Source organism: Neofelis nebulosa, chromosome 14 (genome assembly GCF_028018385.1).
Source record: "Neofelis nebulosa isolate mNeoNeb1 chromosome 14, mNeoNeb1.pri, whole genome shotgun sequence".
Taxonomy (NCBI): Eukaryota; Metazoa; Chordata; class Mammalia; order Carnivora; family Felidae; genus Neofelis; species Neofelis nebulosa.
The window spans coordinates 66,461,486-66,473,775 of record NC_080795.1 but is presented as its reverse complement, the minus strand read 5'-3'; the positions used below and the strand labels follow the sequence as shown (position 1 = coordinate 66,473,775).

Sequence of the window (12,290 nt, the reverse complement as noted above, 5' to 3'; positions counted from 1 at the left end):
CTAATGAGGAGTTTTAAAAGTAGGCATAATTAGATGATGATGCACCTGACCTACATTTCTACTTTTCAAATTTGTGAATTTTAAAAGTTACACACATAGTGACATTATTCATAAAAGCCAAGTGGACACCATCTAAATGGATAAATGAAATGTGGAGTGCCTACACAACGCAATACAGGCCCTAAAAAGGAATGAAATCCTAATGCATGCTGCAACATGGCTGAACCTTAAAACATTAGGCGAAGGGAAAGAAGTCAGACACAAAAGACCATAGATCATTGGACTCCATTTATAGGAAGCTTCCTAAGTAGACAAATCTATGGTGGAACAGGAAGTTTATTAGTGGGAGCTAGGGGCTAGGCGGGGAGTGAGGGGAAATGGGCAGTGAATGCAAATGGGTACAGGGCTTACTTGGGGGCACCAAAAAAATATATATGTATTTTAATATTTATTATCATTGAGACAGAGAGAGAGAGAGAAAGAGAGTGAGCGCACAAGTGGGGTGGGGCAGAGAGAGGGAAACAGAATCTGAAGCAGGCCCCAGGCTCTGAGCTGTCAGCACAGAGCCCGATGTGAGGTTTGAACTCAGGAGCTGTGAGATGTGAGGTCATGACCTGAGCCGAAGTCGAACGCTCAACTGACAACCGACTGAGCCACCCAGGCGCCCCTACTTTAGAATTCTAAGTACAGTAATTTAGGTTTTCAGTTGATGCCACTGCAAGCCTGTAAGCCCAAACCTAACGTTTGGTTATAACAAGTTTCCTTGTGCTACTTTACTACACTGTTGTTCTGAGGACCGGCTATTGGCAAAGCACAATTTCTACCAAAATAAACTAGAAATAGCACTTTGGGAACAAATCATATCCTAATAGATGAAGGGGAAACCAAGGACCATGAAACCATGGAATAAAACAGAATTCTACAGGACGGTTGAGAGATTTTTCTTGACTGGAGCTGGGTTTTTTTGTTTGTTTGCTTGTTTTGTTTGTTTTAATAAGCCCCAGCAACCCCAAAAATGATGACTAGTGATCACCTTTTAGTTGAGCAATCATTTGAATGAAGTGCCAAAATACAGCTCAGGGATTTGCTCACGACAGCAAACAGCCTACCTGTGATGGATGAATGTGTACTATCATGAAGAGAAAGGCACTCATGGACACGCACCTGTATTATACGGATGTTCAGCATGTTCTAAAGCATCATCTAGCTCTTTCTCCAGAAACCACTTTCGAGATGCATCTGAGAGAGCCGAAGCTTTCTTTTCTGACTTCAGATGAAAGTCTTTTTCTTTAGCTTCTTCCCACTATACACAAATAAATGAAAGAAAACAAAAATCACCCAAAAATCAGGGTAATGTCAGTTCCTACAGTGGAATAACTCCCTTCCGTCTCCTCTACTCCACTTCCTTTGGGATTCCCATGGTGCGTGGGATCTGTTTGGTTTTGGGGTAATTTGGGTGCCAGTCTTGGCCCAAGGCTGCTGAGGAAACTTGAAGGCGCAGGCACGTGTGATGTACCACTCAGTACCTCCCGGTGCCACAGAGCACACACACAGGCGCCCACTGTCTTTGCAATAACAAGTCATTTCAACACATTTCACATGTCAAACCTTGCAGGATGTAGTTTTTAGAATTAATGATAATTTTGTTATTTAATTTGCATGCTATCGCTTAATAGTAAGATCTGCAAAGTTCAGAGAATGAATTCTTTGCCCAGCTCTGCCGTGGAAGTCAAGGAATTTCTATTAACCCCTACCTTTCCTCTTCCTACAGTGAGAAAACAATTATCTTAAGATTAGCTCAAGGGTAACTAAAAATAACACATTTAAGATATTCTACAACTCCTAAAGTTCATCAATGTTCTATGCTGTAGCTTTTATATGCAAACATATAGTTTTTTAAATTTAAACCCAGTTAGTTAACATATAGTATAATTTTTGTTATAGAAATGCTAACGCATTAAATATGTGTGAAATGACACAATTTTAAGGAATCATTAGGGGCCGAGAAATCCAGGCCTTTCCCATTACTGATAAGGAGGCCGAGTTTTAGTGATTTCCCAAGGCCTCTCAGTAATCAGGCTAGCTTTAGAAGCCGGGACACCAGATACAAGGGAGGAAAGCCCTTACAGTGATCCCAAGTCTACCCTCAAACACACTGTTTCACCCAAACTACAGCAGCACCTAACAGTGTGCAGTCCAGCGCTAAGGTCAGCAATCCTCGAAGACGTGGGCTTCCACCGTAACGTTCCTGAGAACAGCCTCAGTGGGCATCATTCCCGCCCCTCCCTGTCCTTGACTGAAAGTGTTCTCACACAGGGCCACGTTACATGGGGTAGGAGGAAAATGAATAGGAACAGTCACTTGAAGGAAATACATTACGAAAAGCTTTCAGAATAGACATCACGACAGAGCAGCATGAAGAGGAGTGAACTACAGCCAGCTCTCTGGTTCCTGACCTCTCCCTAGCTCCACAGTGTCCTCGGGGAAGTCCGCTCTGTCTGCGATAATATCGACAGAGCACGGGTGGCAGAGCTACTGGGGGGATTCACCAAAGGATTCGTCTGTGTGACATGCTCTTCGTTGCCTCCTTGAAATCCATTCTCTGACTCTGCTTGAGGAATAGAACTCTAATTTTATTTCGGATGATAATGCTCCCTGCTAAAAATACTACATTTCCCAACATCCTCTGCAGACAAACGTGGCTAGAATGTGATGTGGGACTTCTAGAAAGGAGTTACAGAGTTGTCTCAGCCGGGAGCGGGCCCTTTTCTACTTCTGCCCTACCTTCTTCCTGCTGTCTGGAATGTATATGTGATGGCTGGAAAACAGCAGTCATCTTGGGTGGTAAGCTGTCCTCAAGAACGAAAGCCATGCACCAAGAAATAGCGCAGAAAGACTGAAGGAGGCACTTTCCCTAATGACCCTGGAGCCAGGAAACCAGCCCTGGGTTTCCTACCCCCGGACTTCTTTCACATGAAAAAGAAAAACACTTACATCTTGCTCATTGTCACTATTATTTCAGGTTTTGTTAGTAGTAGCTACATATAATTCCTAACCGTTTAAAGCTGTCTACATTGTAAGAATCAAAAATTAGGTAAAATTAAATAGTAATATTATCCAATCAGCCAGAACAAACCCAATCCAGGAAGCTGAGAACTTGAGAGGCACTAATGTCATTGAGAAAGATGCCTAGTCATTTTTAGGTATCGTATTAGATTTCTTCTCTGTATATACCTATTAAAATTAGATTCGCTTTTCCAAGAGGAATTATCTGGTTTGATGCTTCTGTTGTTTGATTATATTTCAAAATTTATACGATGAAGAACAAAAAAATCTGTAACCCCATTCTTACCTTTTTAGCTCCCTCCCCCACCATTGCATTCAATACTTCTGTTTCTTTCCTTCTGTTTTCCTGAAGGAGTTTGGCCACTTCCTGGTAACATGCGTTCCGCTGTAGATCATCACATCTTTGTTTATGTAAAGCTTGAATTCGCCAGTCGGCATTTAGACATGCTTGTTCAGCTTCTGCCAAATTTTCTTCAATTAACTAAGAAATATTTGTAAATTTCAGAAACAAGGTCAGACTATATATAAAATATGGTATATCTGTTCAATGTAACCAAGTTTCTAGGGTAGCTGTTTGTAACCGGTGTTTACTTTCACTTTTTATTTTATTTTTTTTTACATTTATTTATTTTTGAGAGACAGAGTGAGACAGAGTACAAGCAGGGGAGGGGCAGAGAAAGAAGGAGACACAGAATCTGAAGCAGGCTCCAGGCTCCGAGCAAGCGTTCAGTACAGAGCCCGATGTGGGGCTCGAACCCACAAACCGTGAGACCATGACCTCCGCTGAAGTCGGTCACTTCACCGACTGAGCCACCCAACCCAGGCGCCCCAACCTAACGGTATTTAAAACAAACTGGCGTCCGGGACCCAGCACAAACCAATTACATCAGCTTCTGGGGTGGCTAGATGTTGGAACTTTTACAAAGGTGATTCTAATACATAGCCAAGACTGAGAATTTCTAGGCTCAGGAATGGGTAGGACTAAACAATTTCCATATTTCAACCCGTGAAAAGGAGTCAGAAGAGCCCATTCTTAAAGACTGAACAAAAGCCTATACGGAAAAATCAATGGTGGGCTATGCTGATGGGATCAGCTAAGGGATGGTTGTTGAACAGAAGACAGGGAAGTCTTATATTGTTGCTGGCTTTTGGACCAGGGCCAGGCCTGGCCACAGACCTACTCAGCATTTTGTTGACTGGATAATACAGAAAGTTCTTTCTTGAAGTTCTCAAATTCTATTTCAATTCACTTGAGCCAGCATTTCTGAAAGGGTACTCCACAGAAATTGTACAAAAAAAGTTTGGAAAATTTTCTTAAAGCCTCACAATGTACCATATCCTCAAATTTGGCATGAAAAATCCTAACTTCTTTTTTTAAAGTTTATTTATTCAGAGAGAGAGAGAGAGAGAGAAAGAGAGAGAGAGAGAAAGAGAGAGAGAGAGAAAGAGAGAGAGAGAAAGAGCAAGGGAGAAACCAAGAGGGAGAGAGAGAATCCCAAGCAGGCTCAGCACTGTCAACACGGATGGAGCCCAATGTGGGACTTATTCCCACGAACCGTGAGATCATGACCTGAGAAAACAAGAGTCAGGTGCTAAACTGACCGAGCCACCCAGGTGCCCTGAAAAATCCTAACTTTAAACAGCACTTCCAATACTTAGTTGCCACCTATTTTACTGAATAGTTATTAATATTCTACAGAATATACTTTGGAAACCCTGGCTTATATACCAGGCAAAGACCTGATGTTTTGCAACTAATCTGCTCAGGGATAATTTCTGAGACATAACACAGTAGGTTAGTATTTATGAAGTTATTATTTCCCTTGTATCTTCTAGATCTTAAAATTCTCAAAATATAAAAGATACTTGTATATGTCTGGCAGTGAAGTAAGTAGCCTATAAATAAAATAATGTGAGATTCTAAGAGCTGTGATAACTGAAGCAAAGAAATGAATTAACTCCTTTGCAGAGTTCAATTTTGAATTTTCTCCTTTGAGAGGATGACAGATGGGGGAGGCAGGGCAGGGAAAAATAAACACAGAAAAGGATGACAGATGGAAACTTCCCCCTCTCTATGTGCACTAAGTTTACCATATTTTTACCTTCTGAGTTTTTTGGTTCTGAGTTTGACCTGCTTCTATCAGTTTATGGAACATGTGTTCTTCAAGATCCACTTTTCGTCTATAGGTATCTGCATCTTCTCTCATTTCTTTTGCAACAGCTTCCTGATTTCTAATAAGATTCTGTTAAAAAAAAATTGTAAAAAAAAAAAGAGAAAACACAAATCTATATAATAATGCTAGAACACAAAATGACCCCCCCCCCAGAATATTAACACACAAATAAGAACTGTGGTCACCTAATTTTCAAAGTAGAAAGGAAACAGCAGTGACATCAGTGAAAATAAAAGTAGGGACCTCTGAAAATACTCTCATCCAAAAAAGCACTGAGAACACTTGCAAAACCAACTCTTTCAGAACTCTGGAAATTAACCAAAGGCTTGAAGCAATTTGAGGATCATTTACTCATAAAAATGGCTCCATCTTGGTAAGAACAGAAAGCATTAGGGCATTTTTAACTTGCCTCATCCCTAGTCCCACCCTACCCTTAAGCTCTGCATTAGCCTTTAAGACCAGCAACCTGGCAGCCAAAGGAGCGGGCAGAATGGAGGTGGGACTCCTACAAACTCCCACTGTCCAGTAACGGTCCCCATTGACCGATACGGTGGTTCTGGAAGAACGTACTCCCAAAGCTGTCTTTATTTGTCATGACTCAGAACTCACTACCTTGAACCGCCTTTTCCCTGGGGACATTTGCTGAAATACATGAGAGGACCCTGGTGACTATCTTGGCTGCTGGAGAGAGCCTATCGCAGTGCAAAACACAAGCTAACCAAAAAGTATTCACAGAAAACATTGAAGAATTAGACATCTGCAGGGCACTTTGAAAAGCTGATAGATTCCCGGAGACCTAAAAGTCCATGTGCACGTGGAAGGCTGTACACATGCGCAGGGCTATGTGAATGCTCAGATCTGAGGAAGCGCAGGGCTCTTAAGTCTGGTGAATGGAGGTTCTGCATCGTCAGGAAGGGAACTCTGGAGTTGTAAGCTGCGAAGCGAAGCGTTGAAGGCAGGCTCCAACACGATGCACACAGAGCCTCTGGGCAAAGACCTAGAGGCTTTACTGGTACAAGGCAACTTAAGGAAATCTCTGTCCAGTCGCTAAAACCAAGTGAAGACTTTAATTGAGTTCTCTGTAAATTCAACTTTACCAAATCAACTCAGTGAAGTCACTAAGAAACAAGAAATGCTGAGGAGGGAGGAGAATCTGATTTTCAGAACTGTCATATCACATGATTTAAAATATCTAATTTTCCTTCTTTTTAATGTTTGTTTATTTTTGAGAGAGAGAGACAGAGCATGAGCAGGGGAGGGGCAGAGAGAGAGAGGGAGACACAGAATCAGAAGCAGGCTCCAGGCTCTGAGCTGTCCGCACAGAGCCCAACGCGGGGCTTGAACCCACAAGTTGTGAGATCATGACTTGAGCTGAAGTTGGGTGCTCAACAGACCGAGCCACCCAGGCACCCCTAAAATATCTAGTTTTCAATAAAAAATGACAGGAGATATTAAAAACCAAAAGCATGGCTGTGCGGGCTTTGAATAGACATTAGCCACACGTTCTCCAGAGAAGATATAAAAATGGCCAATATACACATGAAAAGATGCCCAGAATCACCAGTCCTTGGAAAAATGAAAATCAAAACTGCAAGACACCACTTCATACCCACTGGTGAGGCTAGAATCAAAAGGACGGATGGTAACAACTGTTCACAAGAATGTAGAGAAAGGAGAACTCTACACTCCTGGGTATAGATCTAAGGGAACTGAAAATACATGTTTGAACAAAAAGCTGTACATGAATTTTCAGAGCAGCACTACTCATCACAGCCCAAAGCAGAAACAACCCAAATATCCACCAATTGACAAATGGATAAACATTTATCATACAACGGAATATTATTCAGCCATAAAAAGGAATGGAGTACTAACTCACACCACAACGTGAACAAACCTTGAAAACTTTTGTGTGAAAGAAGCCAGTCACAAAAGACTATACATTGTATGGTTTCACTTATATGAAATGTCACAACAGGCAAATCTAGAGAGACAGAAAGTAAATAAGTGTCTGCCAGGGTCAGGGGGCTGGGGAGGGAGTGCTAACAAGTAGTGTTGGGAAGGACGGCAAACAGAATTCATGAAGATTTAAGTTAAAAAGACACGTAATAGCAACTGTATGTACCAAATAATCTCACTTATCCTTACTGATGATATTAGCAGTTATTTCCTAATTCAGGAATTTATTCCTGCTTTTCTAATTATCCACTGGCAACACAATTACCTTCATAATTAAAAATAAAAATGTGGGGCACCAGGTGGCTCAGTTGGTTAAGCTCAGGTCATGATCTCACAGTCTGTGAGTTTGAGCCCTGCGTCGGGCTCTGTGCTGACAGCTCAGAGCCTGGAGCCTGCTTCAGATTGTGTGTCTCCCTCTCGCTCTGACCCTCCCCTATTCATCTTTTGTATCTCTCTGTCTCAAAAATAAACGTTAAAAAAAATTAAAAAAATAAATAAATAAAAATAAAAATGTTTTCCAATTATATGCAGAAGATATATGTATGAAGAAGTTTATTGCCAAAATTGTAAACCACTTAAACATCCAACAACAGAAAAAAAAGTTATTTTTTTATTTAGCTTATTTAAAGTTATTTAAAACTTATTCAAAGTTATGGTTCATCACTATGACAAATGACAATATGAAGATATGCAGTCATTTAGAAAAAGGATTTTAGTAAGTAAAAATGAAAAGCAGAATATAGAATCTTAGATACTCCATAAAGAAGCAAAACAATGTATGTGTAGAGACTAGGGATTAGGAGGAAAACAACGGGAATCTACCAACAGCAAAGAGGAAAGACGACAGGGCGGTGGTTTAAAGAAGCGGGTGGGAGAAGGAAGCTGTCAATTCATTTTGTAAAATGAGCATTTTAGGCCAGGGGGAATGAGGGGAAACTAATATCTACCCAGCATGTGCCAGTATCAGACACTGAGCAGTAAAGGGTGACTCAGAAGCCTGAGCTATTCAAATTCTACACACTCCGAAGCAAAGATTAACCCTTGACCAGCTCTAAACCCCTGGAATATGGTGCCTGAAGAGTGTGTCTGTATACCTGGGGCCTTGGGCTCCCCCAGACAGTTTATGCTAATAATGGTGCATGGCAGGAGCCTTGGGCCACACTAGATCAGCCTGAGCTCTGCAGAGTAAATATCCAGGTTCAGCCACATGAGCTCCATGCCTATGTGACTGACTCCCAGTAAAACCCTGGATATCAAGACTCGAGTGAGCTTGCCTGTTGGCAATACTCTACATGTGTTGTCATACATCTTTGCTGGCAAAATTAAGCGCTGTCTGTATGACTGACTCCACTGGCAGAGGATGACTGGAAGCGTGTGCCTGGTCTCTCCCGGACTCTACACTGTGTGCCTTTTACTTTTGCTGAGGTTTTTTTTTTTTTTTAAAGTAATCTCGACACCCAATGTGGGGCTCAAACTCATGATGACCCTGAGATCAAGAGTTGCATGCTCCATCAACTGAGCCAGCCAGGCGTCTCCTACCTTTGCTGAGTTTCATCTGTATCCTTCCACTGTAATAAACCGTGATTACAAGTGTAACAACTTTTCCAAGTTCTGTGAGTCCCTCTAGCAAATCACTGAACCTGAGGTAGTCTTGGAGACTCCTATCGCTGACATCTAGATATAAATCATTTCATCATCACAGCAATGTTGACAAGGGTGGGCCTATGCCAAGGAGAAGGTACATATGCATGAGAAAGAGACCACGGCAGAGGCAGAAAATGGATTTGATGTAACAAAGTCCTAAGAGATGAAGGGGACGGAATCTGGATCAGAGGTCAGTATTCATTTGTTTGTGCTTTTATTCTTCTGTTAAAAAATTTTTTATTCAAAGTAGATATATGTGGAATATTGAGCATGCATTTCCAGCAGAGGGCAACACAATATTGTCTGTTTTCTAGGATAGAATTGGTTTAGAAATACACACAGCTAATCTGAATGTCTGAATCTAACGGACCAGATAAAATTCAAGATATAGTTTTGATGAGTAGGTTCAGTATTTTCTAACTCTATTAATAGTTTGCTTAATAAATACTTCCTTCAAAAGAGGGCAGAAATGGTAAGGATACGTTGATGTGGGGAAAGAAACTCAGCATCATTTCTGAGGCATTCCTGCCAAAAGTGTGTAAGTTGGACCTTGGACGAGGAAGCAACAAACAATAATTGAGGGACATTCTATAAAATATCTGGTCAAATGCTTCAAAAACATCATCGCTATAAAATATAAAGAAGTAAAGAAGAACTCAGGAATGGTGCCGTAGGAGACTAATGAGACAGGACAACTGAAAAAATGGATTATCTTAGATTTTCTTTTGCTCTAAGGGACATTTTTTTTTTTTGATGGTTATTTTTGAGAGAGTGACAGAGCATGAGTGGGGGAGGGGCAGAGACAGAGGGAGACACAGAATCTGAAGCGGCCTCCGGGCTCTGAGCTGTCTGCACAGAACCCGACGTGGGGCTTGAATTCATGAACCACGAGGTCATGACCTGAGCTGAAGTCGGGACACTCAACTAACTGAGCAACCCAGGTGCCCCTGCTCTAAAGGACATTTTTAGGATGATTGATAGAATCTGAATAAGGCTTATACAACAGATAATGATATGCTCATTTCCCGATTTTGATAAGTGTTCTGTGGTCATGTATTAAGGATTCCTTGGTTTTAGGAAATAATATGCTGAAGTATTTAAGGGTGAAAGGGCATCATGTTTGCAACTTTCTCTTAAAAAGTTTAGAAAACAAAATGTATCTACGTGTGTATTAGTATACAGATAGAAAGAGAAGGATAATACCAATTTAGCAAAATGTTAATATTTGAGAATGAGAGAAACAGACTTGGAAATTCTTAGTATTTTACTTGCAAATTTTCTGTTAATTCAGAAATCATGCCCCCGTGGTGTCATCACCCACTTCCCCCAAAGGAAAGACAGTAAAAAGTAAATTTAGGTTTGGTCCAAATGAATTCAAAATCATAGGAGACTTAGCCAAAGTGTGAATCCCAGGCTCAGTTCTAGAAGTAGTTCAGTGTGGTAATTAAAAGTGTTGCAGATATGAATGGATGCCATATGTTTTAAATCTTATTTAATGTGAATAACAGTCAATTTACCTGTTACATATTTGCAGTTATCACTAATTTCAAACTCAAAGTCTCACTTTAAGAGGCTGAGGGAAGTGAAAACTTATGGTTTCAACATTAAATAAATGAATAACAAAATGCTTTTCCCAAATGATAAATATTTATATTAACAAAATTCCTTTTTCCAGTGTCGTGGAAACTAAATTATATGCTCTAAGTAGATACTTGACAATTTGATTCCAGAAGATTCAAATTTAAAGTACTGTACAGCTCTTGTCTGATTTACCTCGTAAAACCCTTGTGAAGCACCAGGATAATTCTGTAGTCACTGTTATACAGATAGAGGGAAACTTAGTACATCGATAGAAAATCCTGAGGCAAAATCTGGGGCTTACATCTGGTGCTTCAGACCCTAGACTAAGTTGCTAAGAGAAAGGTGAATTAAAGAATTACAACAAACTGTACATTCAGACATTCTGGCTACAGACATTCTGGCTATCTTAACAATCCTGGGTGACATTATATTCTGCTTAAAAAAAAAAACAATAAACAAACATTAAAGAATCATGAATAAATACAATCTAAAAAGAGTATAAACCCTGCTGCTCTTACGGTGAAAACAGATGATTTATACCTTCTCATAAAGTCTTTTCTGTGATTCCAGTTCCAGATGTCTCATTTCTAGGTCTTTCGCTGTAGTAGCAATTTCTTGATCTCTCATATGTACCTATGGCCAAACAACAAACTGTGAACACCAAAAGGAATTTACAAGATAATTTCTGTTTAACAGATCTGCTAATCTTGAAATCCAAACAACCCACTAAACGTATTTACAATAAGAAGTACTGGGCTTTTGATACCAGAGTAATTGACAGTATATTAACACTCACTGTAGAGTCTAGGAATAATGTTTGAGTTAAAGTTAAGCTTAATTTTCTAAAAAGCAAAGTACAATTACCATATGCTCATCTACCCAGACTGGGAGAACAGATGGGAGCTCTTACCATATTATATCAGCCAATATTATGTGTTAGAAAAACTTGAGCAATATAAATTTGCGGTGGCTAAAAATATAGAATGTTTAATCTTATTAAATATAACATTATTTAATGTTCTTTTTGATTAAATGTCTATACTTTTGTAAATTCACTTTGGAACTCCAAGTTTAAATGTGCCCTGCTTGGACTTAGTTAATTTTTTTTTTTTCATGTTTGTTTATTTTTGAGAGAGAGAGAGATAGATACAGTGTGAGCAGGAGAGGGGCAGAGACAGAGACACAGAATCCAAAACAGCTGTCCAGGCTCTGAGCTGCCAGCACCGAGCCCGACGTGGAGCTCGAACCCACGAACCATGAGATAACCTGAGCTGAAGTCTGATGCTTCACTGACTGAGCCACCCAGGTGCCCCTTGGACTTAGTTAATTTTAAGTTTACCTTTCCCCAAATTTTGATTACTTGGAACCTTTTCACTCCTCTACACTAGAGGGTTTGAATAAGGCCTTCTTGAGGTAGACAGAGAAACTGAGGAGCTCTCTTAATACAATACTTGGCTTCCCAAAGTCCCCATTTCTTAGGCATGATACGTGTTTCAGAGAGAAAACCAAACAAACTACCCATCAGTCATCTCAGCCCATTCATTTATTCAGTAAACATTTAATGACTGCATCACTAGTTGTATCCCTGAGTTTTAGACATCGGAAAGATGAAAGACACACCATCAAATACCTCTCATCGGAGAAACAAAGGGTAAAAATGAAAATATGGTGGGGTGTACAAGAAGGATATACACCTGAGAAGCAAATAAACCACTGACTGGCAAGCAGTTCAACTTAAGGAGGTTCCTGAGAAAACAGCTGGCTCAAAGGTGGGGATGCTTGAGTTTATGAAACAAGAGGAGTAAAAATGCCAACAGGTGGAGGAGAGGTTTGGCACAGTTAATAATGCCTTTTAGGACTTTCAAT

The 12,290-nt window shown here is 40.3% G+C and overlaps 1 protein-coding gene across 8 annotated transcripts in view; it reads right to left on the bottom strand.

Moving 5' to 3' along the window:
• Window positions 1-12,290, bottom strand: part of TBC1D31 (TBC1 domain family member 31) — a 97,626-nt gene that overhangs the window by 8,371 nt on the left and 76,965 nt on the right. For 4 of the 8 annotated variants that reach the window (XM_058698982.1, XM_058698977.1, XM_058698980.1 and 1 more), the window contains 4 exons: window positions 10,965-11,057; window positions 5,169-5,309; window positions 3,353-3,547; window positions 1,165-1,303 (listed from right to left, as the gene is read on the bottom strand). In XM_058698982.1, coding sequence (XP_058554965.1) covers window positions 1,165-1,303; window positions 3,353-3,547; window positions 5,169-5,309; window positions 10,965-11,057 — 568 coding nt within the window. The remainder of the gene's footprint in view (window positions 1-1,164; window positions 1,304-3,352; window positions 3,548-5,168; window positions 5,310-10,964; window positions 11,058-12,290) is intronic. The other 4 variants (XM_058698983.1, XM_058698976.1, XM_058698978.1 and 1 more) reach the window with 3 other exon arrangements.